Source organism: Somniosus microcephalus, chromosome 9, assembly GCF_052327205.1.
Source record: "Somniosus microcephalus isolate GS21.2 chromosome 9, FLI_Smic_1.0, whole genome shotgun sequence".
Taxonomy (NCBI): Eukaryota; Metazoa; Chordata; class Chondrichthyes; order Squaliformes; family Somniosidae; genus Somniosus; species Somniosus microcephalus.
In genome coordinates, this window is record NC_140995.1 from 208,087,711 (window position 1) to 208,115,152 (window position 27,442).

At 47.6% G+C, this 27,442-nt stretch overlaps 1 protein-coding gene across 2 annotated transcripts in view; it reads right to left on the bottom strand.

Moving 5' to 3' along the window:
• Positions 1-27,442, bottom strand: part of traf3ip2a (TRAF3 interacting protein 2a) — a 92,893-nt gene that overhangs the window by 16,660 nt on the left and 48,791 nt on the right. Inside the window, exons 3-7 of one of the 2 annotated variants that reach the window (XM_085997825.1) lie at positions 12,347-12,590; positions 6,427-6,638; positions 5,723-5,811; positions 5,098-5,166; positions 2,815-2,931 (exon numbers count right to left, since the gene is read on the bottom strand). In XM_085997825.1, coding sequence (XP_085853951.1) covers positions 2,815-2,931; positions 5,098-5,166; positions 5,723-5,811; positions 6,427-6,638; positions 12,347-12,590 — 731 coding nt within the window. Of the gene's footprint in view, positions 1-2,760; positions 2,932-5,097; positions 5,167-5,722; positions 5,812-6,426; positions 6,639-12,346; positions 12,591-27,442 lie in introns of both variants that reach the window. The other variant, XM_085997826.1, reaches the window with a different exon arrangement.

A 27,442-nucleotide genomic window follows, 5' to 3' on the forward strand; every position in this document is an offset into this window, starting at 1 on the left:
TTTCAATTCCTTCCTCCCCTCCTAAACCCACCGCCCCCCACCCCCGTCTCTGCACCTGCTTAATATCTGTTACATCTCCAGCTTTTTCCAGTTCTGATGAAGGGTCCCAGACCTGAAACGTTAACTCTGTTTCTCTCTCCACGGATGCTGCCTGGCCTGCTGAGTATTTCCAGCATTTTCTGTTATTTTAAATCAGATGGTGGTGTGCTCTGCCTTCATGCAGAGACTCTGGGAACGGGGGAGGGGCGGTGGGGGGGAAGTAAAAGCAGACGGAGCTGCTCCAATCACTGTGCAAATGAATGGACTGGGCAGGCTGGAACCTAATCATACAAACCACGAAGGCTGCAGGTTCCATTCCTGGTCGGTACTGAATTAGCTGTCGAACCATACCCTGGCAGGGGTCACCAGAGGGACAATCTCCCACATCGGACTTCCAGCAATGCAGCACAATTGGCCTCCGTACTGCAGGCTAAGAAGGGTAAAAATAATTAGCCAGGGTTTCTGCTCCTGGTAGCTGTCCAGTGATCCCTGTTGGAAAGTTCACACATCTGGACACTAGTAAGGACAGGATCGGGCTTGGCTGTCCACACAGCTGATTAACCTGACTGGACATTTTCTGACTAGACTCACACATCAATATTTTCAATCTTCATGAGATTCCAAAAGGACAGCAGCTATAGAACCATATCATGGCAAGAGTCACCAGAGGGACAGTCCCTGTCGAACCATACCCTGGCAGGTGTCACCAGAGGGACAGTCCCTGTCGAACCATATCATGGCAGGAGTCACCAGAGGGACTGTCCCTGTCGAACCATACCCTGGCAGGAGTCACCAGAGGGACAGTCCCTGTCGAACCATATCATGGCAGGAGTCACCAGAGGGACAGTCCCTGTCGAACCATATCATGGCAGGAATCACCAGAGGGACAGTCACTGTCGAACCATATCATGGCAGGAGTCACCAGAGGGACAATCCCTGTCGAACCATACCCTGGCAGGAATCACCAGAGGGACAATCCCTGTCGAACCATACCCTGGCAGGAGTCACCAGAGGGACAGTCCCTGTCGAACCATATCATGGCAGGAGTCACCAGAGGGACAATCCCTGTCGAACCATACCCTGGCAGGGGTCACCAGAGGGACAGTCCCTGTCGAACCATACCCTGGCAGGAGTCACCAGAGGGACTGTCCCTGTCGAACCATACCCTGTCAGGAGTCACCAGAGGGACAGTCCCTGTCGAACCATATCATGGCAGGAGTCACCAGAAGGACAGTCCCTGTCGAACCATACCCTGGCAGGAGTCACCAGAGAGACAGCCCCGGTCGAACCATATCATGGCAGGAGTCACCAGAGGGACAGCCCCGGTCGAACCATATCATGGCAGGAGTCACCAGAGGGACAGTCCCTGTTGAACCATATCATGGCAGGAGTCACCAGAGGGACAGTCCCTGTTGAACCATATCATGGCAGGAGTCACCAGAGGGACAGTCCCTGTCGGACCATACCATGGCAGGAGTCACCAGAGGGACAGTCCCTGTCGAACCATATCATGGCAAGAGTCACCAGAGGGACAGCCCCGGTCGAACCATATCATGGCAGGAGTCACCAGAGGGACAATCCCTGTCGAACCATATCATGGCAGGAGTCACCAGAGGGACAGTCCCTGTCGAACCATACCCTGTCAAGAGTCACCAGAGGGACAGTCCCTTTTGAACCATATCATGGCAGGAGTCACCAGAGGGACAGTCCCTGTCGGACCATACCATGGCAGGAGTCACCAGAGGGACAGTCCCTGTCGAACCATATCATGGCAGGAGTCACCAGAGGGACAATCCCTGTCGAACCATATCATGGCAGGAGTCACCAGAGGGACAGTCACTGTCGAACCATATCATGGCAGGAGTCACCAGAGGGACAGTCACTGTCGAACCATATCATGGCAGGAGTCACCAGAGGGACAATCCCTGTCGAACCATATCATGGCAGGAGTCACCAGAGGGACAATCCCTGTCGAACCATACCCTGGCAGGAATCACCAGAGGGACAATCCCTGTCGAACCATACCCTGGCAGGAGTCACCAGAGGGACAGTCCCTGTCGAACCATACCCTGGCAGGAGTCACCAGAGGGACAATCCCTGTCGAACCATACCCTGGCAGGGGTCACCAGAGGGACTGTCCCTGTCGAACCATACCCTGTCAGGAGTCACCAGAGGGACAATCCCTGTCGAACCATACCCTGGCAGGAGTCACCAGAGGGACAATCCCTGTCGAACCATACCCTGGCAGGAGTCACCAGAGGGACAGTCCCTGTCGAACCATACCCTGGCAGGAGTCACCAGAGGGACAATCCCTGTCGAACCATACCCTGTCAGGAATCACCAGAGGGACAGTCCCTGTCGAACCATACCCTGGCAGGAATCACCAGAGGGACAATCCCTGTCGAACCATATCATGGCAGGAGTCTCTGCCTTCAGGAAAAGGAAGAACAACATTGAAAAGAAAGATGGGAATGGTAGAGTTAGGTGTGAATTTCTAAATCTTTTTCTTTCCAGCTTTTGCCAATAAGTCATTTACTCCACCTATCTGAGGTCTGAGGCCTGCAGTCTGGATCTCAGGCCCGAGGATGTAGATGACTTTAATCTTGGGCTTTCTTTATGTAAAGTGTATTAGCACATATGATCCTACCTGAAGGCCTCTGCACTACAGAGAGCTCGGGTCTTTGGCCTAAAATATTCCATTAGTACTGAGTACACTTTTACCAATCAATGAAAGAACAGGTTGTACATCCAGGAGCTCACGGCCCGTGTTCTCACCATCCTGTGGATGTATTTTGTGTGCAAGCTGTGCTCATCCTTCAGCTGCTCCGATTTAGTTCCCTCGATATCCTGTTTGTACTTTGGACTAATCGCTATTACAATCATCACTTCCCTCTAAGGAAAAAGAGCAAAACAATGACGCTTCTGTTAGCCGGCCAAGACAGAAGCTCTATTGCTGTAAATGTTAATACAGCTATTCAACAACAACATCTTGCATTTATATAGCGTCTTTAATGTAGCAAAACATCCCAAGGTGCTTCACAGGAGTGTTATAAAACAAAACTTGACACCGAGCCACATAAGGAGAAATTAGGGCAGGTGACCAAAAGCATGGTCAAAGAAGTAGGTTTTAAGGAGCGTCTTAAAGGAGGAAAGAGAGGTAGAGAGGCGGAGAGGTTTAGGGAGGGAATTCCAGAGCTTAGGGCCTCGGCAGCTGAAGGCACGGCCACCAATGCTTCAGCGATTATAATCAGGGATGCTCAAGAGGGCAGAATTAGAGGAGCGCAGATATCTCGGGGGGTTGTGGGGCTGGAGGAGATTACAGAGTAAGGGAGGGGTGAGGCCATGGAGGGATTTGAAAACAAGGATGAGTGTTTTAAAATTGAGGCATTGCTTAACTGCGAGCCAATGTAGGTCAGCGAGCATAGGAGTGATGGGCGAACGGGACTTGGTGCGAGTTAGGACATGGGCAGCCGAGTTTTGGATGACCTCAAATTTATGTAGGGTAGAATGTGGGAGGCCAGCCAGGAGTGCATTGGAATAGTCAAGTCTAGAGGTAACAAAGGCATGGATGAGGGTTTCAGCAGCGGATGAGCTGAGGCAGGGGCAGAGACGGGCGATGTTATGGAGGTGGAAATAGGCGGCATTAGTTATGCACGGATATGTGGTCGGAAGCTCATTTCGGGATCAAATATGACACCAAGGTTGTGAACAGTGTGGTTCAGCTTCAGACAGATGTTAGGGAGCGGGATGGAGTCGATGGCTAGGGAACGGAGTTTGTGCCGGGGACCGAAAACAATGGCTTTGGTCTTCCCGATATTTAGTTGGAGGAATTTTCTGCTCATCCAGTAGTAGATGGCGGACAAGCAGTCTGACAGTTTAGAGACAGTGGAGGGGTCGAGAGAAGTGGTGGTGAGGTAGAGCTGGGTGTCATCAGCGTACACGTGGAAAGTGATGCTGTGTTTTAGGATGATGTCGTTGAGGGGCAGCATGTAGATGAGAAATAGGAGGGGGCCAAGGATAGATCCTTGGGGAACACCAGAGGCAACGATGTGGGAGCGGGAAGAGAAGCCATTGCAAGAAGAATGGAGTTTTCATGAGCTGTCACAATTTGGACATATCTAAAAGCTCCTGCTCCCTACAAGGATTTTCATATCTTTATTTTGAACAAATATACAATTATGGATTGTCAACAGTGAGACTAAAGCTGCAATTTCATTGAGAGGTTCAGAGGGAACAATTCACAAGGCTGATGGACATTATTACGACTTTTTATTGTTAATCATTTTGTTTAAAACACATACCATGCTCTCAGTAAAATACGAATATTGCTTAGGTGTCAGCCTTGGTTCAGTGGTAGCACTCTTGCCTCTGAGTCTTAAGGTTACGGGGTCAAGGCCCACTCTAGAGACTTGAGCACGTAATTCAGGCTGACACTTCAGTACAGTACTGAGGGAGGTGCTGCCATACCGATGAGACGTTAAACTGAGGCCCCATCTGCCCTCTCAGGTGGGCATAAAAGATACTATGACCTCGATATTAACCCTCCTCCCATGATGGCAGGAGAGGGTTAAAAATGAAAAACACGTTCCCAACCCACCGTGTACGCGCCCGTTGTCGTGTTTTGAGATGTCCGAGTGTCCCATCATGGAGAGGCGGAACACTTCATTAACAAATTTAAATCAGGCTCCCGCAGTGCAATTGGGAGCCCGATTTAAACGTTACAGTGGCCGGCCGGGTTTCCCAGGGGTCAGGAAACCTGGCAGTGAAGGGGAGGCAGGAGCTGCCAGCTCCACAAGGTAAGTGCCTTTTACAGCACCCCTTGTGGGCCAGCAGGAGCAGGAATAGTCCCCCCGGCCCCTCAAGGAAACCTTCAGCCGCCCCTCTGCCGATTGTGGCCTCTCTCTCTGCCCTGCCGCGATTGCCAACCTCAAGTCCTGGAGTGGGACTATGAACCCACAACCTGCTGTCTCAGAAGGCGAGAGTGCTACCACTGAGCCACAGCTGACACCTTGTAAAGTTGAGTATTCCGACAGTGTGCCAATGCATTTCTGTACTTACATTAGTCAGGTAGCCTTCCATCCACTTGATGATGTCTATACCACGAACTGAGTCTTCAAAAATGTCAATCTGTAGAATAGGAACTCAGGTTAATGATCCAATGTGACATTTACACAACCTGATAATCACGGGTTGCCATTATGTACGTGGTCCACTAACAGGAGAAGCTTTCTATCAGAGGGTGGCAATGGTGCCATCAAATTATGAATTGGAAGCTGAGAATTGAAACAGCTTCAGGTGGCCCTGTGATAGAGCAGGGTTGGTGCACCAGTAGCTTGTACCATGCAGTGATAGGACATGGCTTTGAATCCATAAAAGATCTCCATTCACATTAGAAATATGGATATCAGGTATTTTTTTTCTATTTGTTGCTGCTTTGTTTCAAAATCTCCATGCAATTGAGGTTATTATTATCTTTGTGTCACCTCAGCTACTTCTAAATTAAAAAAAACACTCGCTTGGATTCAAAACAGTTTAATATCTCTCTCTGGGAAAATTCACCCAACATTATATTATTGCGACACTCTTTAGATAAAAGAACCAACGCTGCGGGTCCTAGTTGTCTCCTACACTAGTTCTGTCGAAGGAATACCGAGAGCGTGTTGGGACCGAGAACCTTACTTACTGCTGTCTCAAAGCCATTAATACGCAGGAAGTTCACAAAGATACGAATTTCGTTGGCTGTGTCCACAGAGTAAGTAACGAATACTTTTCCTATCAAAGGAAGAATAGATTCAGATAAACTACTCAACCCATTCTGCTTTCACCGCGGTTCTTGCAAAGTCATTCAAAACTAGACAGATGTGATTTTCAGTACAATTTGAGAGAGATCTCCTGAGCAAGCCAGTGACAACATTTGACAAAATAACTTGCATTTGTACAGCACCTTTCATGTCTTCAGGACGTCTAAAACTGCTTTACAACCAATGGAATACCTTGGAAGTGCAGTCACTGTTATGGAGGCAAATGCAGCTACCAATTTGTACATAGCAAGACTCCACAAGCAGTGATAAGTGATCAGATAATGGGGCCAATTTTAACTGGGCATCGGGCGGGCAGCAAGAGTTGCGATCGTGCTGCCTGCCCACTGTCCTCACCAAGAGCCATTTTAATGCTTGGGTCTCGTGACGATATGGCCAAGTACTGCTGATCTGTCCATTGAAAGGTTTGGTTAGGTTTTCACACTGGAACAAATTGAGAGGGAGTACAAACGGGAAACAAGCTCTGGCTTTAGGCGGTTCTCCTCCAGCCCGCTATTCGGTTCTGTCAAGGAACCCAAACAAGTGCCTCCCGTCGACGAGGGTAGAATGCGGAACACGAGGCACTTACGTAATGCGTCTGGCAGGTTAATTGTTCTCAGAGTACCGTGTCCTTCAATGCCGCTGGCGGGAATACCTCGTGCATAATAGGGCAGTGGACAATCATAGGATATTTGACTTCTATCATGTGAAGGAAGCGCTTCATGCTGAGGGGCAACATCAGCAAAAATTCCAGGCACCTCTCGGCTCATCCCTCTGGCATTTGCAGGATATAGAATTTCCCTAAAAGAAAGAACATTGCTTCATTGATAAGAGAGATATCCTAATCTCATCATTTTGATCAGAGTTTCAACTGAAGCGATTTATAATTTTGTTGCCACCCTTGTATGTTTACTTGTGCGCGGACATCCGCCAATGAGAAGAATTGTCAGTGAAGGTATATCCTGAGATGAACCACTAGCTGAATTCTGGATAAAGTTGTGATGATTCTGGGGGAACGCAAGCTTCGTATATGGCTGTGCCATTGCAGTAACTCTCAGAGCCACAAAGTGGGCCATGGTTCAAGCTTCAGTTCCCCAGTTATGATGCAACAAGTTGGGAGAGACGCTGTGGCATCTCTCAGCATAGGGAGAAGGGAAACTCAGAGGGGAGTGTCACTGGAAACTCTGAGTGGCCAATTGCAGGGAGCATTACAGAAGAGTTGGGCCACATATTACATATGTAGAGTCTAATAATCGGATAACAACATTTCATTGTAAGGTCAATTGACTGAGAGATTTGTGTCTGAATCCCTCTCCTCATTGACATGCACACTCAGGGTTGTCCCACCGGTTGATTTTCATCAGTCTCATGCCTTGCTATCTCACATCAGTGACTGAGAGGAACAATTAACTAAGAAGAGTCTTTCTCACACCCCCTCCTGATCAAGGTGGGGAAAACAATAGGCAAACGAGGAAAAAATCCTTGCTTTTTTAAGCAATTCTGACCCCTGCTCTCTGGTCTCCATACACCAATTTTGGCCAAACATTTCTCTCAGGACACCTCCCGGCATGGCTCAAAAAGGGAACTGAGTGGAGTGATGCTCCAAACTGGGAGAAATGTCCTTCTGAGCTTATTGCCAGGAGCTGCGTAGTATTGGCCCAAGGATGATTCTTCTGATCATTCGCTCCCCCCTCCCCTAGCAAAGTAACTGCCTGGCCCTCTGCTCAGTATTCCCCACAGTGATGTGACTAAGATCAGGAATCCCTCAGTGCAGGGGCTTGTGGCTAGAAGCCCAGGCCCCACCAATTCATCCACCGAGGCTGGTTCCCCAAAGTGCCACCCCTCCGCTTTGCATCTTTTAATTGTTGAGTGCGGGTGGCTGTCCCCCTGTCTACAGAATCCAACTCACTCTGGCCCGGCGCTGAGGCACAGCAAAGAATGGGCCTTTTTTTCTTTAGAAAGGCTTATCTTAGGTGACCTCACAGTCTATCCTGCATTTCATTTGCTTTAGGTTAACTGTGGTTTCAGTGGCGGTCACCGACAAATGTTAACAATTCGAAGGATCCCAAGAACCTCGTATGTGAGAAACAATTACTTTTGACTTCGGTAGTGCTTTACACTGTGGCATAACTCTTTGGGTGGTTCATATAATGCACTGCCCTCTACTTTTCATTCCTTAATTTTCTGCTAAATTTGTACCATTTTGTTGATTTTCTTTTATTCATGCTTCCTTTTCCATACTTGACTTAAAGGAAAAAAATCCCTTTCTATTACTTTCTTTCAGTCCATTCATTAGTAAGAAAGCTAAATCTTGGCTGCCATTCCAGATAGGCTGGGCTTCCCGCCCACACACATCTCACCACGGACAGTTTGCCAGTTCCCAGCAATAGGTGAAAGATCAAAATACTAAAGTAAATATCCCACATGCTCTCCAAGAAAATTCCGTACATTAAAAAAAAAGTTACGAGGATCTCAATTTAACATCTCTTTAAAAATCTATTGCATTTTTCTAAAAAAAAATGTTTTTATTTAGACAGTGAGGGCTGGTGAGATTAGGAGAGCGGTGCTGGGAGCAGTTACTGAACCTGACGAGGGGGTGAAACTGTGTAAATCTGTCACTGCAATGTCTATTTGAGTTGGACTAAAAAAAAGGCGAATGATCGGAAGAATCATCACTAAGCCAATACTACACTGCTCCTGGCAATGAATCCAGAATGACAGTTTTTTTTTTACAATTTTGAGCATCACTCCACTCAGTTCCCAATTTAAGCTGTGCCAAGATGTGAGGGCTGAAGCATCCTGGCAGAAATTTTGGCCAAAGTTGGTGTACGGAGACCAGAGAAGCCTGCACTGCACAGTACTTTCTACCTAAAATGGTCCTGTTTACATCACAGGACATCACTTTCCATATTAAAAGGTGCCCATCGCCCAAAACAGGCAATTGTGCTGTCGAGCGGCAGGATCCTCTTACGGGATTTTCCTGTACCACACAAGCCAATGTGTCTACTGTAAACTAGGGGAGGCATCAGCCTAAGTTTCATTTGCTGGCCCTTTGACACTCCCAGAGTGTGTAGGAGGAGGTGTTTAACCTGCTTCACGGGATACAGCAAAACATACCTGCAACCGCGAAGTCTGAATACAGCCAAGGTGCAAAATGGTAATAGCATGTTTCAGAAATCATGCAATTAACTTGGGAACAATAGATGTAGCAGGTTGATTGTTAACGCATCACGCTCACCACATTATTGCCACACCATCAGGGATCACATAGAACCATAGAACAGAATCATAGAATGGTTACAGCACAGAAGGACACCATTCGGCCCGTCGAGCCCGTGCCGGCTCTCTGCAAGAGCACTTCAGCTAGCCCCACTCCCCCACCCATTCCCTGTAGCCCTGCAAAATCTTTCCCTTCAGGTACTTATCCAATTCCCTTTTGAAAGCCACGACTGAGTCTGCCTCCTCCACCCTTTCAGGCAGTGCATTCCAGATCCTAACCACTCGCTGCGTAAAAAAAGTGTTTCCTCATGTCGCCTTTGGTTCTTCTGCCAATCACCTTAAATCTGTGTCCTATGGTTCTCGACCCTTCCGCCAATGAGAACAGTTTCTCTCCATCTACTCTGTCCAGACCCCTCATGATTTTGAACACCTCTATCAAATCTCCTCTCAACCTTCTCTGCTCGAAGGAGAACAACCCCAGCTTCTCCAGTCTATCCACATAACTGAAGTCCCTCATCCCTGGAACCATTCTCGTAAATCTTTTCTGCAACCTCTCTAAGGCCTTCACATCCTTCCTAAAGTGCGGTGCCCAGAATTGGATACAATACTCCAGTTGAGGCCAAACCAGTGTTTTATAAAGATTCATCATCATAACTTTCTTGCTTTTGTACTCTCAGCCTCTATTTATGAAGCCCAGGATCCCGTAAGCTTTTTTAACCACTTTCTCAACCTGCCCTGTCACCTTCAACGATTTGTGCACATATACCCCCAGGTCCCTTCCTTCTAGCCTTATTGAAGGAGATCGTCAATCTATTTTCTACTAGCCATGAATGAGACACATTTTAGGTCTGGGAGCACTAGGAACTGGGTTGAGACTCATTTCAAAACTCATTTCACTTGAGACCCTTACAATCACCAGAGAGGCCATGGCCTAGCCTGATCACTCCTTCCCCTCCCCCAACTGTGGCACGTCTCTGGCAGGGTGTGACTTCCCCCCCGCCCCGAAGATGCCCCGCTGACCCTGGCCATATTTCCAACCCCGGAGTCACTTACATAAGGGAGGTGGGGCTTGCCAGCCTGTGTCAGGAGCAGACATCATGTCATTATGGGGTTGGAGCGTTGCAGCCACAGGTCTTGGGGCGGGGGGGGGGCCTTGGCCTGCTGCACTGGAAGAGACAGGTGGCTGGTGAGCTGCCTTAATAGAAGGCAGTTTTACCGGCTCAAACAATTTCAGTCAAATATGGGGCCTGTGCACAGCCCTGCTTTGAAAGTGATCACAAGCGGCTCTCTTCATTCCCTGCCCCAGAATTCCGCGACTGATCTCCGAACGCTGGGCACCTGGGTCCAACAGGCTGCCCCGGCATCCAGCATTCCTGGAGTGCGAGCAATCCAGGAAATATGGTGGACCCCGCATCACCCATCCAGATCCGGCGAGACATTCTCAGAAGGAGGCAGAAAGCCTCGGCCCATATTTATAAGCATCCAGTTTATATCTTATGAAAGATGCTGTCAGCCAAGTGTGTGAGAGAGAGGAAGGAATACAGAGTAGGATGTGAACTAGGAGGACATGGATGAGCAAGATGATGTTATGAATAACACTAAAATGCATTGCAACAGAAATGTGTCATGTATCATTAATTCAGGAGATACGTTCATTTCATCAGTTTGTGCTTGATTTGAATCCAGACCCTAAATTGCTGCAGTGCCCCGCTCCGTCCCTCCTTTTTTAAGCTAGCAGTTATTGTGTTGCCTCAGTCGAGCTTTTACAAATGTAAGAAGTCACACAACACCAGGTTATAGTCCAACAGCTTTATTTGAAATCACAAGCTTTCGGAGCGCTGCTCCTTTGTCAGGTGAAGTGGAGAAATGCATAAAGACACAGTTTATATAGTCAGAGAATAATGTCAGATGTTTACAGGTAATCTTGCCAGCTGCCATTTATCACACCTTGGCAGAGAGATAATCACAGCCGAGGTGTGATAAATGGCAGTTGGCAAGATTACCTGTAAACATCTGACATGATTCTCTGACTATATAAGCTGTGTCTTTATGCATTTCTCCACTTCACCTGACGAAGGAGCAGCGCTCCGAAAGCTTGTGATTTCAAATAAAGCTGTTGGACTATAACCTGGTGTTGTGTGACTTCTTACATTTGTCCACCCCAGTCCAACTCCGGCATCTCCACACCAGAGCTTTTACATAACAACATCTGTGATAACATGTGCAGAACACACTGCACTCCGGAATCAAACTAACTTTTTCATTGCTACAAAATCCTGTAAAATAAGATTCATGTTCGGTTATCTCCTAAACACAGGAAGCGCTTGTGTCACATTTCTAAAGCAAAATTGCGACAGTTAAAGTAAGAGATTGGTTTAGATCCGAGGTAATGGACAATCTAAATTTTACAGTAATTTACCAGGAATATCTTATGTAATTATACCATGAAGTATGCTGAAAGCAGCTTTCACAGCCCCCCCATGGTGGCTCAGCCGGTAAAGGCCGCATGTAATTGTGTCAGGCAGACTAGGAAGGGCCTAGGTTCAACCTTCAGAGAGTGCTGAGTTAGCTGATAACAGTTGGGGTGCAGCAGGGACATTACAGCTGGCTTCAGGAGCCCTGGACAAGGAGGAGGAAAAAATATCACTCGGGGTTCTGCTCTTCGATGGCGCGCCATATACCATCAAGCCTAGCTGTGATGCCCTTCACAGTTCGAAAGGGTGACAGTGTTCACTGTCTGGGTTCATGCACGAGGAATGGCGCCTTGGCCAAAGTATTGTAGGCTGAGTGGTGCCAGGGAAGCCACACTCCACCAGGAGTCAGTACCTTCAGGAGAGGACAGGGTTGAAAAAGGAAAAAAAAATGCTTGGAATCTCCAGTGCTTTTAGGCACTGAAAGGTGCTAGCCATGTCTCACAGATTAAGTTCCAAATCTAAGGTGCCAAGTGGTTTTGGTCAATGTAATTGTGCCATTCAATTTAATGCGCGCGCACACACACACACAACCAAGTTAAATATACCAAAGACATGTGTCCAGGACACCAACTAGTGTCTGTGAGACTATCAAAGGGAGAATGAGAGACTGAAAGAGCCACAGAGAGACAGAGTGAGACAGAGAGACAGGAAACTTAGATAAAGAAGCGCATGTGCGCGCGCACACACACACACCACACACACCCCACACACACACACAGAAAGAGAGTAAACAGAGAAACACAGAGGCAGGAAACATACAGATAAAGAGATAAGAAACATGGAGTGACCAAGTGAAATTTCAGTAACTGTACTCACCCAAATACCTGTGCTCCAGGTGGACCTTGGATGCAGTTGCCTTGCATTCCTCCACTAAAAGGATATCTTGAAAAGTACAGAGAGGGAGAGTTAACCACTCCATACCCACATGGTTGAGTGGGTGACACCTCTCTCACGGATATATCTTGGTTATATCTTGCGTGTGGAGGAAAGGGACCATGTCGATATGCGTTGTCATAGCACTGTTTACATTTGCAGGCTGGAGGAGTGTAGTTCACACCATCTGGTAGCATAAAGACATGCAAAAACAAATTGAGATTTACTTAACTGATAACTGTATTGGATTAACCAGTCAAAACTCCTCATTTGGAATAGGTTTGTTTTCATTGTTGCTGCTATGGACCTTTGCACAAGGAAATTATTCCCCCCAATAATTTTTCCCCTTTCACTCCTTCTGTCCCGACTCATGCTGCACTCCAGTTTGACAGGCAGCTTACCAAAGGGGCCACTGATCCTCTGCAAGCACAGGTAGTTATAGGACTGTGAGAGGCATCACGGCCAAGGCCGATTCTGCCCTCACGCAACATCCACGGTGGCCTGCTTTCCATCAGTGGTGATCAGGAGTCGAAACACTGGCTGAACTTTCCTCTTTCCTAAACCAGCAGGGTGAGGCCAAATGCAGCATCCCCACCGCCTACAACAAGCTATTTGGAGCTTAGGAGAAGGGAGGAAAGTTCAGAGCAGCAACGAACTTAGTAGTATTCATAAACTGAACAGCTTAAGATGACTGCCCTTGGTATTTTCCTCTGGAAAAGTGCCCAGCCTCTGCTCAGTACCTCCAATTGTATCACCATGGGTTGAAAGCTTGGTAGGTGGAGAATCACAGCAGCCAACCCTTATATTAGGGCTTGATGACCAAGTGTATTGGAGCACCAACGTTATCTGGCACCGCCCTATGTCACCACGCTGCTTTAGGACTTTTTTTTTTAATTGACCAACTGAGGTCTGTGTCCACAAACCAAGATTACAACTCAAGAAAATCCTTTGAGTGTTGTGTATTTGATGATGCCTGGCATGTGTTAGCATGTAGGGTACCTGCAGAAATCATGAACTGTGCTGTAAGGACTTTACCAGGATTTCAAATGCTCATCGTTGGTTACAGTTGTACCAACAAACCTGGCTGTGACGAGTGGAACTGACTCTTCTTAGCATCAGTCAAACTAACTATGAATGATCCGTTCTTCATTCCTGTAAGTATGTTGCTCATGACCATGAGATAGAACTGGAAGCTGGCCACCATTTCAAGATAGATCCTGATTCCAGGGACAGTTGGACTGAGTAAACATCTTGTATGCATTCAGTGATAACAATGATACTTGGTATGGCCCTGACTACTTGTCATTGTTACACGAAGATTAGTGCTATTCTGGACATTTCCTAACCATTTTCCTCAGTCTTTTGAATACAATTGATTCAATCTGGTGTGTGGCTCACACTCTAGGTCACAATATAGGAACCCTGGTAATCGTACGGCTGGGCAATTCATAAACAATTGGGGTGATGGACCAGGTGATACAGTGTGGTTTGCACACATTCCTCTCACCCTCCAGAACTTGGACTCAATCCATCACACACTGAGGAAATGATAGGGTCTTGTCTCTGTTGCCCATTAAATGATATGAATTTAATTAGTCTCAACTCCATTTCCAGTGGCTTTCGGTTCCCATCACAAAGCTCAGCAACTGACACTAAATTGTTGGTCTCACTCAGAAAGGCCGTAAGATTGGCTGGTGTGGAAAATTATTTATAAAGGTTTAGCATAACCTCCTTGCTTTTGTCCACAATGCGTCTGTTTATAAAGCCATGGATCCCATATTCTTTTTTAACAGCCTTCTCAACTTGTGATGGCACCTTCACAGATTTGTGTACTCTCTGTTCCTGCATCCCCTTCAAGATTGTAGCCTCTGTGAAACACGCATTTTGAGATGTTTCCCGGTGACGTGATAATGCGATATCTAACTGCAAGTTTTTCTTTAATCCTCTATTGCAACACTTTGACATTTTCATTTCAAAAGGAGGCGAAGAGGAGATTTATTAGAATGGTACCAGGGATGCAGGACTTCAGTTACATGGAGAGACTGACGAAGCTGTGATTGTTCTCAGAGCAGGGAGGGTTAAGGGGTGATTTAATAGAAGTGTTCAAAATCATGAACGGGTTTTGATAGAGTAAATAAGGATAAACTGTTTCCAGTGGCAGAAGAGTTGGTCATCAGAGGACACAGATTTAAGATAATTGGTGCGATGAGGAGAATATTATTTACGCAGCGAGTTGTTGTGATCTGGAATGCGCTGCCTGAAAGGGCGCTGGAAGCAGATTCAACAGTAACTTTTAAAAAGGAATTAGATAAATACTTGAAGGGGAAAAAATTGCAGGGCTATGGGGAAAGAGCAGGGGAGTGAGACTAATTGGAGAGCTCTTTCAAAGAGCCGGCACAGGCACGATGGGCCGAATGGCCTCCTTCTGCGCTGTATCATTCTATAATTCTATAGTTAATTTTGAAGTGCAGTCAGTGTTGTTATGTAGACAAACATGGCATCCAATTTGCACACTGTAAGATTCGACAAACAACAATGCGCATGAACTATTTTTAAAAGGATGGCTTTGATATTATAAAGATTGTTTCTGCCAAATCTTTCAGAATGACTAATTAATCTACTTTTGTGGTGTTGGTTAAGGGATGAATGCCGGCCAGGACTCAGAGAACTCCCTCATCTAGTTTGAGTAGTGCCATGGGATCTTTAACGTCCATCTGAACAAGCAAATGAGATCTCGGTTTCATGTCTCATTCAAAAGATGGCGCCTCCGTCAATGTAGCATTCCCTCAGTAGAATGTAGAGGGTACTTAAGAACATAAGAAATAGGAGCAGGAGTAGGCCATTCGGCCCTTCGAGCCTGCTCCGCCATTCAATGAGATCATGGCTGATCTTCTGCCTCAACTCCATTCACCGGCCCTATCGCCATATCCCTTGATGCCCTTACTAGTCAGAAATCTATCGACTTCTGTTTATGAATATACCCAATGACTGAGCCTCCACAGCTCTCTGGGGTAGAGAATTCCAAAGATTCACCACCCTCTGTGTGAAGACATTTCTTCTCATCTCAGTCCTGACTGGCCTACCCTTTATCTTGAGGCTGTGGCCCCTGGTTCTAGACTCCCCAGCCAAGGGAAACATTCTCCCAGCATCCATCCTATCCAGCCCTGTAATAATTTTATATGCTTCAATGAGATCCCCTCTCATTTTTCTGAATCCAAGTGACTACAGGCCTAGTTTACTCAATCTCTTCTCATACGACAGTCCCGCCATCCCAGGAATGAATCTCGTGAACCTTCGTTGCACTCCCTCTATGGCAAGTACAGGAAACTCGATTTACTGGCACCTAAATAACCGGAAATCTCTGTTAACCGGCAAAATTCAGGAGTAGGTTCAGGTAAGTTTTACTTCATATTAGTGGCCGTTCCTGGATCTGTGGCTGTGTAACCGGGGTTCCTGCACCTGTTGCTAAGCAACAGGGACGCTTGGAACTTGTGGCCGGTGTTCCTGCACCTGTTGCTAAGCAACAGGGAAGCCTGGGTCTGTTGCTGTGTACGGGCTCTCGTACCTTTTACTATACTTCTCTGTAATCCGGACTTTTTGATAAACCGGCACCATGCCAGTCCCCTCGGTGCCGGATAAAAAAGTTTCCTGCATATCCTTCTGAAGTTTGGGTTGAGGCAAACTGTAGTGTGTCCACCCAGAGAGTTAATTTCGCTGTGTGATTTGTGTTCAGCTGGCATGACTATTCTACAGAGAGAAGGAGGTGGTGTTGCCCAAATAAAGGTCAACTTCTCTTCTTTGGGTTGAATGCCCTTGGGCTTTGGTTGGAAACAAGAAGCCAGAGAGAGCCTTATAGCTGATGGTACTGCATATTGGACCCTCCAGATGGCGTTATCAATATAGTATGCTTTCTTACTAAAAACCCCCACATGCTGAAAGATTTGACAGAAGCAAGCTTTACAATATCAAAGCCACCTTTTTAAAAATAGTTCACGTCACTGAATATGGCCTTAACACGGAGGTGATGTCCAGTATAGGAAAAGGTACGGTAGCATCGTGGTTATGTTACTGGACTATTAATCCGGTTCAAATCCCACCACGGCAGCTGGGGGATGTAAATTCAATTAAATAAATCCGGAATTAAAAAGCTAGTAATGGTGACCATGAAACTACCGGATTGTGGTAAAAACCCATCTGGTTCATTAATGTCCTTTAGGGAAGGAAATCTGCCGTCCTTACCCGGTCTGGCCTATATGTGACTCCAGACCCACAACAATGTGGTTGACTCTTGACTGCCCTCTGAAATGGCCGAGCAAGCCACTCAGTTGTAACAAACCGCTACAACAAAGTCAGCACTGTGGGAGTACCTTCACCACACGGACCGCAGCGGTTCAAGGCGGCGGCTCACCACCACCTTCTCAAGGGCAACTAGGGATGGGCAATAAATGCTGGCCTTGCCAGCGACGCCCACATCCCAGGAACTAATAAATTAAAAAATATATAGTAGCTCAACGCATTTAACATCAGGTATTACTTAGCTAAGGTTTTCAAACATTTAAGCAGGGCATTGGAAGAAGGCTAAGAATGCAAAGAAGAAAGATTTTGGAAGATAGAAAATGTATTGGAAAGGGTAATTTGCTAGACATCAAATTAAACTTGGAAAATATAAAGAGTACTATAACTGTTAGCATTAGTTAAAAAGAAACAGAAAACGTACAGTGTAACAGGGAAGCAGCTGTGACTCTAACTACAGAGTTAACTTCTCTCCATGATTGCCGTGTTTAGGTTAGCTACAGTGTAACAGGCAACAGTATATCCAAGGATGGCTAAAAGGTCAAGGAAAGTTGACCAAAGGAAAAACATCCATGACCTCAGACCTGTCACAGAAGGGAAAGTGAAGCATCACTCAGATGGAGGTGAAGTCACTCAGTGCCACAGCCAGCCTGCTACCTAACTACAAAGGTTATACACCCCGACTCTAATGTCATCCTAAGATCAGACTTAACACTTAACCAGGTGGGCAGAGGAAATGCTTCAAGAACACCCCCAAAGCCTCCTTGAAAAAGTGTAACATCCCCATTGACACCTGGGAATCCCTGGCCCAAGACTGCACAAAGTGGAGGAGAAGCATCCGGGAAGGCGCCGAACACCTCGAGTCTCTTTGCCGGAAGCAAGCGGAAGCCAAGCGCAGGCAGCGCAAGGAGCGCACGTCAACCCAAGCACCCCACCCACCCGCCCCTTCAACCAGCGTCTGCCCCACCTGTGACAGAGACTGTAGGTCCTGCATTGAACTCATCAGTCACCTGCAAACTCATTTTTAATGTGGAAGCAAGTCATCCTCGGTTCCGAGGGACTGCCGAAGAAGAAGAAGAAGAAGAGACTTAACACTAGAATAATAACATGCCACCCATGGGATTTCTATATGTTTAGAAATGATGGGTTTATAACATTGTGAAACAGTGAATTCGGCATTTCAGCGATTCCCTCAGTTACGGAGGCCTTTAGCCATGATGTTTGCGCCATATAATGCCTTTAAACATTTTAATAAGAGAAACAAATCTATCTGAAACTGGCAACTGAAGGGGGCTAATTAACTTTTTTTTGATGGAAGTATGTTGCGTAGATAGTAGAGCGTGACCGTGAGCCCAGGTACAATGCCATTCATGTTCAGTAGTGGTGATGGGGTGGGGGAATTATGATGTTCCATTTAGGACTTATGATTTTGTTACATATTTTGCGCAGGAAAAAACCTTTCCCCAAGACTCTGAACACAGTGTTCCACCACACCCGTGTGCAGTTAGGGGGCCCTGTATTCAGAGAGATTGAAACAGCAGATCACATTCATGTAGACACAATCACATAGCAAAAATAGGAGAAATATCATCATTCAATCTGTCGCGCCTTATCACACAGCTGACATTCGTCAGAACTTAAATCAACTCCTCCCCTCACAACCTGGTTTCATAATATGGTTTTCCTGCAAGTGTATCGATGGCAACTGATAAACAACCATCTGTGGAGCAGTATACTTGCATAAAGAAAGACTTGCATTTATATAGCGCCTTTCACAACCTCGGGGAGCCCAGGCCTCGGGGGAGCCAGACTGGATTTTTTTATTTTACTGAAGTAGGAGTTTGTTGCAATACAGGTTAAAAGTTTTTTTTTATAAAAGTGTGCAGGGTGACACAAAATGCTGGAAATACTCAGCAAGTCAGGCAGCATCTGTGGAGCGAGAAACAGAGTACACGTCTCCAGGTCGAGATGTTGCCTGACCTGCTGAGTATTTCCAATGGCCCAGAAATTCGGGTCTCCACGGGTGAGTACACATGGGGTACTCACCCGTAGGCCCAATGGAAGTGCCAGTTTTGTGCATGCACTGCGCATGCGAGGGGAAACCGGCACTTCCGTTCCCCTGAAAGAAGGGGTTAAGAGGTGGAACGTGTGCGCAGGAGCGGCAGCGCGTGCGCATCGAACTTACGGTTTTTTTGCCGCTTTTCCCGGGAAGGCAAGTCTCCAGGAGTTAGACATGTAAAAAGCAGTCGCAAGGCCTGCTTTTTACAAGGTAAGTGGTGAATTAATTAAAATTAAAACATTTTTTCCACAGGTTTATTATTTTTAAATACTTTAAAGAAAGGTAAGTTTATTTTTAGCCCCGTTAGAAAATAAAATTATTTTTTCCAAAAATTTTAATTATTGTTTTAAATAGTTATTTCATGTAATTTATAGTTTATTTTAAAAATGTGGATTAAAAAAAAATTATTTGAAGATTTAGTGATGTTTTGGGGCTTATAGTATTTATAGGGCCTGTCAAACTTATGAATGAAGCATTCCCTGCTACCATTGGCTCTCCATGGCCCACATGATCCCGGGGACGCTTCGAACTAACTGCGCCCCTGGGATACGCAAGCACTGCGCGCCGGCAGTTGGAGCAGGCCCAGGATCGGAATCCCATGCGGGCCCACAGCACAACGGCCGGCGCGCTAGGTAAGTGCAGGTCGGGGGCTTGCACCCGCGGGAAGCCCCCAACCCGAATTTATGGGCCATTATCTGCTTTTATTTCAGATTTACAGCATCCGCTCACAGAGGGAAGAGGAGGACACAGAAGCTGAGGAAGCAGGGGAGGAGGATGCAGAGGGAAGGATGCAACCCAGACAGCCCCTTTCTGGCCAGGATATCTGGGATGGAATCATCTGCCTCTGGTACCAGTGAACACAACCCCAAATCCCTTTTCAACATTAGTTCCACACCTTATCTTCCCTCTGTTACTGACCATGAGAGCGTTCTCTTGGTCATCCACTGGCTGGGCAGGCTGTATTTCTTGGGTGTGTGAAATGAGGAAGGCACAAGTGTGGAGTTGTGGTGAGGGGAGGGCGGGAAAGCAAGAGGTGCATGCCAGAAGGAGGATAACGTATGAGGATACCCGCGTCTTGTATCCTTTCAGCCCCGCCGCTGGCCAAGGGCTCAGCCATGCCCCTGCCAAGAATGGCCAGCATCGTCTCCTCCAAGGGGGTGAGGTGAGGCTAGGAATGGGAGATGTGCCTTGTAATTAATACAGATTGTTGGTAGGTGAGTGATTGGGGGGGTCGTGCATTGAGCAGTGCGCGAGGCCAGTGCTGCAGTTGGTAGGAGACGGCTTTTGAAGATGCCTTCACTGACCTTGACCACTGGTCTGAGGTCATGAAGCTTCTTTGGGCAGTAGAGGCAGGTCATGTGGGCGATACTGCTGGCAGTGAAGGCCTCAGTGATCTGGTCCCACATCTGGAGGGCCTCCTTGCCCCTGGGGGTAGAGGACCTCTCTTGCAGTGTTGACCCCCTGCACAAAGCTGGTGTGCTGTAAGCGGGACCCTGTTTTTTTTATTCGTTCCTGGAATGTGGGCGTCGCTGGCAAGGCCAGCATTTATTGTCCATCCCTAATTGCCCTCGAGAAGGTGGTGGTGAGCCACCTTCTTGAACCGCTGCAGTCCGTGTGGTGAAGGTACTCCCACAGTGCTGTTAGGGAGGGAGTTCCAGGATTTTGGCCCAGCGATGATGAAGGATCGGCGATATATTTCTAAGTCAGGATGGTGCGTGACTTGGAGGGAACTTGGAGGTGGTGGTGTTCCCATGTGCCTGCGTCCCTTGTCCTTCTAGGTGGTAGAGGTCGCGGGTTTGGGAGGTGCTGTAGAAGAAACCTTGGTGAGTTGCTGCAGTGCATCCTGTAGATGGTACACACTGCAGCCACAGTACGCCAGTGGTGGAGGGAGTGAATGTTTAAGGTGGTGGATGGGGTGCCAATGAAGCGGGCTGCTTTCTCCAGGATGGTGTCGAGCTTCTTGAGTGCTGTTGGTGCTGCACTCATCCAGGCAAGTGGAGAGTATTCCATTACACTCCTGACTTGTGTCTTGTAGATGGTGGAAAGGCTTTGGGGAGTCAGGAGGTGCGACACTCGCCGCAGAATACCTAGGCCTAGAAATTTGGTGGCACCCTATTTGGGGCGCCAGTCTCGCCAGAGCACCGGAAGTACCGCCCCGGAAGGAGTCGCGAGCGCCTGCCGGAAATTCAGTTTGAGCACCCCAAATGGAAGCGCGGCGCTACTCGAGGCGCCCCGCATCTGTCTTGGGACGCTGCAACTGAAGTTCGCAGCGCAACGTGCCGCAGCGCCACACGCTGCGGTACTGCAGGCCTTCCTCCCCTTCTTAAAGGGGAGGGGCCTGCTGCAGCGCGATCTAAGATCGCGAGTGCTGGCAAAAGAGCCCGGCACTGAGGAGAAGTGCCGGGCTCTTGGGAGACAGCCGGCACAACGCGGGGGGTGGGGGGCTCAGGAGGCCGGGGACGGCTGCGCGAAGAGGTGCTGGCAGGCGGCCAGCAAAAAAAAGGCCGCCCCGTACCTCTACCGCCGTAGGTAGGCCCCCCTGAACCGTTGCAAATTGCGACCGGCGTTACAGCAGGGGGCGCTACCAAATTTCGCGATCGGGGCAGTAGCCGGGCGCTGCGCACACCGATGACGTCATCTGTGGCGGCGTAGCGCTAACGGCTAGCGCCGCCATTAGCGCCCCGCTAAATTTCGCGGGAGGCGTGGCCAGTGGCGCTAAACCCACTAAGTGCCCTCTTTGGGTGCTAACTAGTGGCGCAGCCCACCGAATTTCTAGGCCCTAGTCTCTGGCCTGCTGTTGTTGCCACAGTATTTATGTGGCTGGTCCAGTTAAGTTTCTGGTCAATGGTGCCCCCCAGGATGTTGATGTTGGGGGATTCAGCATGGACTGCTTCATTGTCTGAGGAGTTGTGAATGGAACTGAACACTATGCAATCTTCAGTGAACATCCCCACTTCTGACCTTATGATGGATGGTAGTTCATTGATGAAGCAGCTGAATTTGGTTGGGCTGAGGACACTGCCCTGAGGAACTCCTGCAGCGATGTCCTGGCCAGAGTTTTTCCCCCTGGTTCCCATTGACTTCAATTTTACTAAGACTCCTTGAGGCCACACTCAGTCAAGTGCTGCCTTGATGTCAAGGGCAGTCACTCTCACCTCACCTCTGGAATTCAGCTCTTTTGTCCATGTTTGGACCAAGGCTGTAATGAGGTCTGGTGCCAAGTTCTGGAACACAAGCCTTCAGCACGATAGCTGGGATGTTGTCGGGGTCCATAGCTTTTGCTGTATCCAGTGTGCTCAGCCGTTTCTTGATATAACGTGGAGTGAATCGAATTGGCTGAAGACTGGCTTCTGTGATGGTGGGGATCTCAGGAGGAGGCTGAGATGGATCATCCACTCGGCACATCTGGCTGAAGATGGTTGCAAACACTTCAGCCTTGTCTTTTGCACTCATGGGCTGGGCTCTACCATCATAGAGGATGGGAATGTTGATGGCGCCTCCTCTTCCCGTCATTTGTTTAATGATCCACCACCATTCACAACTGGATGTGACAGGACTGCAGAGCTTTGATCTAATCCGTTCGTTGTGGGATCGCCTAGCTCTGTCTATAGCATGCCGATTCCACTGTTTAGCATGCATGTAGTCGTGTGTTGTAGCTTCCCCAGGTTGGCACATCGAGTTGCTGCAGTGCATCTTGTAGATGCTAGTCTACAAGATAGTCTTCACACTGAGGACACCCTCCATCGTGTTGTGTGGCACTACCACTGTGCTAAATAGGATAGATTCAGAACAGATCTAGCAGCTCAAAACTGGGCATCCATGAGGCACTGTGGGCCATCAGTAGCAGCAGAATTGTATTGCACCACAATCTGTAACCTCATGGCCCGGCATATCCCTCACGTTACCATTACCATCAAGCCAGGGGACCAACCCTGGTTCAATAAGGAGTGTAGAAGGGCATGCCAGGAGCAGCACCAGGCGTACCTAAAATGAGGTGCCAACCTGGGAAGCTGCAACACAGGACTACATGCATGCTAAACGGCAGAAGCAGCATGCTATAGACAGGGCTAAGTGATCCCACAACCAACGGATCAGATCAAAGCTCTGTAGTCCTGCCACATCCAGTCGTGAATGGTGGTGGACCATTAAACAACTAATGATGGTGGAGCCCAGAACGTGAGTGCAAAAGACAAGGCTGAAGCATTTACAACCATCTTCAGCCAGAAGTGCCAAGTGGATGATCCATATCGGCCTACTCCTGAGATCTCCACCATCACAGAAGCCAGTCTTCAGCCAATTCAATTCACTCTGCATGATATCAAGAAACGGCTGAGTGCACTGGATACAGCAAAGGCTATGGGCCCCGACAACATCCTGGCTATCGTGCTGAAGACTTGTGCTCCAGAACTAGCCGCGCCTCTAGCCGAGCTGTTCCAGTACAGCTGCAACACTGGCATCTATCCGACAATGTGGAAAACTGCCCAGGTATGTCCTGTCCACAAAAAGCAGGACAAATCCAATCTGGCCAATTACCGCCCCATCAGTCTACTCTCAATCATCAGCAAAGTGATGGAAGGTGTCATCGACAGTGCTATCAAGCGGCACTTACTCACCAATAACCTGCTCACTGGTGCCTAGTTTGGGTTCCGCCAAGACCACTCGGCTCCCGACCGCATTCCAGCCTTGGTCCAAACATGGACAAAGGAGCTGAATTCCAGAGGTGAGGCGAGAATGACTGCCCTTGACATCAAGGCAGCATTTGACCAAGTGTGGCATCAAGGAGCCCTAGTAAAACTGAAGTCAATGGGAATCGGGGGGGAAACTCTCCAGTGGCTGGAGTCATACCTAGCACAAAGGAAAAAGGGTTCACCCGAAACGTCGACTCTAATTTCTCTCCATGGATGTTGCCTGGCCTGCTGAGTTTTTCCAGCATTTTCTGTTGTTATTTCGGATTTCCAGCATCTGCAGTATTTTGCTATTGTACGAGCACAAAGGAAGATGGTTGTGGTGATTGAAGGTCAATCATCACAGCCCCTGGACATCACTGCAGGAGTTCCTCAGGGCAGTGTCCTAGGCCCAACCATCTTCAGCTGCTTCATCAATGACCTTCCCTCCAACATAAGGTCAGAAATGGGGATGTTCACTGATGACTGCACAGTCTTCAGTGCCATTCACAACTCCTCAGATAATGAAGCAGTCCATGCCTGCATGCAACAAGACCTTGACGACGTTCAGGCTTGGGCTGATAAGTGGCAGGAAACATTCGCACCACAGAAGTGTTAGGCAATGACTATCTCCAACAAGCGAGAGTCTAACCACTGCCCCTTGACATTCAATGGCATTACCGTCACCGAATCCCCCACCATCAACATCCTGGGGGGTCACCATTGACCAGAAACTTAACTGGACCAGCCACATAAATACTGTGGCAACAAGAGCAGGTCAGAGGCTAGGTATTCTGCGGCGAGTGTCTCACCTCCTGACTCCCCAAAGCCTTTCCACCATCTACAAGGCACAAGTAAGGAGTGTGATGGAATACTCTCCACTTGCCTGGATGAGTGCAGCACCAACAACACTCAAGAAGCTTGACATCCAGGACAAAGCAGCCCGTTTGATTGGCACCCCATCCACCACCTTAAACCTTCACTCCCTCCACCACTGGCGTAACGTGGCTGCCATGTCCTCACAACTCTCTGCATAAGAATGTTCCTAACCCTCACTTTATTCTTTTGGTAATGATTTCAAATTCATGCCCTTCCTTCACTAAAACTCTCATAATTCTGAAATCCTCATTACAACTTTCTTTGCTGTAATGAAGTAAAACGAGCACTGACTCCCACCACTACCTGAAGTATGTTCCTTACATGAATGATATACAGAAGGTAAACAGGCCATTCGGCCCAACTGGTCCGGGTCATCATTTACCCTCCACCCAAGCAAACAGTCCTCATCAATTTGCCCACCCTCCTCCCATAGCCTTTCATTCCCTTTTCCTTCATCCACCTTTCCAATCGAATCTTGAAGGTTGACATTTTTCTGCTTCAACCGCCAACCCTGGAAGTGAATTCCACAACCTCGCCACTGTCTGTGTAATGTAGTTTCTCCTGCCCTCCGTTCTAAATCTCTTACATTTAGTCTTGTCTCTATGGCCCCTTCGTTCTTGACTCCTCAACTGCTGGGAACAGTCTGCTTCTATCTACTCTGTCGCCTCCCTTTACAATTTTAAACACTTCGATCGTACCGCCTTGTAATCTGCATTGCACTGATGAAAAAAATCAATTTATTCTTCGTATTTAGATTTCCTTATAGCAGGCAGCATCCGAGTGAACCTGCATTGTGCGCTGTCTAAAGCCTCGATTCCCTTCCTATCGTGTGGAGCCCGGTCTGCACACAGTACTGAATCCAGTTTGCTATCATTCCCCGAATTCCACACCCCTTAATGTTCTCTAGCAATCTGCCATGTGATACCGTGTTACTGTTGCATAACCAACATCCTCAGTTGATCCAGGGTTTGGTGGCGTCAGTTGAGGAGAAATTGTTGGGCAGGACGCTGGGAAACTCCCTGCTTGTTGTCGAATAGTTTGACAAGATCTTTAAGGCGCAGCAGAACCGCCGGAATCGGCAAGGTGGCATGTCGGTTTAACGTCTCCTCCAAAGCACAGCAATTAATTTCTAACGCCGAGGACTAAGCAGTGAGAAAGCCACCGTCTGCCATCACATGTCATAACCCGGCAAGCAAATCAATAAGAGAGGACTGGTCGCCAGTAAATCTATCATGGTACCATGCTGCGCTGTAGATGTTTCCTGTAGATAAGATTGATAAAGCGTCTGTAACTGTCTTACGATCCTAAGTATAAGGGCACAACCTTGTGGCACAGTGGCATAGCCGCCTGCATACAAACCTAATGAGGGTAGTTTCTTTGTAGCAAAAGTACAGAGAGAAACTGTTTCCAGTGGCAGAAGGGTCAGTAGCCAGAGGTCACAGATTTAACGTAATTGGCAAAAGAACCAGGGGCGACATGAGGAAAAGACTTCTTATGCATTACAAAAATTATGATCTGGAATACACTGCCTGAAAGGGTGGTGGAAGGAGATGTAACAATAACTTTCAAAAGGGAATTGGATAAGTACTTGAAAGGGAAAAATTTGCAGGGCTAGGGGGAAAGAGCAGGGCAGTGGGACTAATTGGAGAGCTCTTTCAAAGAGCCGGCACAGGCACGATGGGTCGAATGGCCTCCTTCTGTGCTGTAAAATTCTACAATTCCATGAGATTTCCAGTTAACCTGTAACTAATTCAGTAAGTTTATTTTAATAGTAGTTTACTCAGATTACTGGCAAAAGGAATGAAATAGTTAACTTTCTATTACATTTTCTATTGTAATTCCTGTTTTAATGACAAATGGGAGAATGCCTGTTTTCCCCCATAATTAACAATTCGCTAGAAAAACAATCACATCCTCAGATTCAAAGCTGCTTGTTCCCGCAAGGTCACATGTCGCGTTTCTTACATATTTGTTAGAAGAAGGAATTCCACCCCAGTCCTGCACTCTGCTCTCTCTGTTATTTCAGGTCCAAAGGTTCAGGCCTTTGTTACCTCTAGACTTGACTATTCCAAAGCACTCCTGGCCGGCCTCCCACGTTCTACCCTATGTAAGCAAAATTTGGCTGCCCGTGTCCTAACTCACACCAAGTCCTGTTCATCCATCACCCCTGTGCTCACTGACTCTCGGTTAAGCAACGCCTCAATTTCAAAATTCTCATCCTTGTTTTCAAATCCCTCCATGCCTCGCCCCTTCCTATCTCTGTAATCTCCTTCAGCCCCACAACCCCCGCCACCAACCCCCCCCCCCCCCGCGAGATATCTGCGCTCCTCTAATTCTGCCCTCTTGAGCATCCCTGATTATAATCGCTCAATCATTGGTGGCCGTGCCTTCTGTTGCCTAGGCCCTAAAGCTCTGGAATTCCCTGCCTAAGCCTGTCCGTCTCGCTACCTCTCTTTCCTCCTTTAAGATGCTCCTTAAAACCTACCTCTTTGCCCTAATTTCTCCTTATGTGGCTCGGTGTCAAATTTGTTGTCTTATAATACTCCTGTGAAGCGCCTTGGGATGTTTTACTACGTGAAAGGCGCTATATAAATACAAGTTATTGTTGTTGTTCAGGCTATGATTCTCGTGGGGCGAAATTGTCCGGTATGATATTGAAGACCAACGCCAACTCATCTGAAGTTCCTCTGCTCATTTTAACAAAGCTGTAAGCGCTTTGTTTATTTCTATTCTAAACCTTTGTTAAAATGTCCCATGGAGGAATTTCATATGGATGTGTTTTGTTAGTGAAGCGACACAGTGCAAGCTCACCGCCCTTGTTCCAAGGCAGGCTCTTCACCCTGTTTATTTTTTCTTTACTGTCTTGAGCTTTTTATCACTTCTTCTGATTTTTCTCTGCTAACAAGCCAGTGCGCACTGGCTCTTCATTCCTCTCCCTGCTTGGCATTAAACTGCTATACAACTGGATCCTTCCTGGCCACCAAGGGGATATCCGCCACATCAGGCTCCCTCGGGTGGCCGAGTTCCCTCCATTGCAAAGTGTTGGGCGTGATTTATTGACCCAATAGAGGACTTTATGAAAGGGGTTCAATAGGTTAGAAGTAGAGAAGATGGTTTCACTTGTGGGGGAGTCCAAAACGAGGG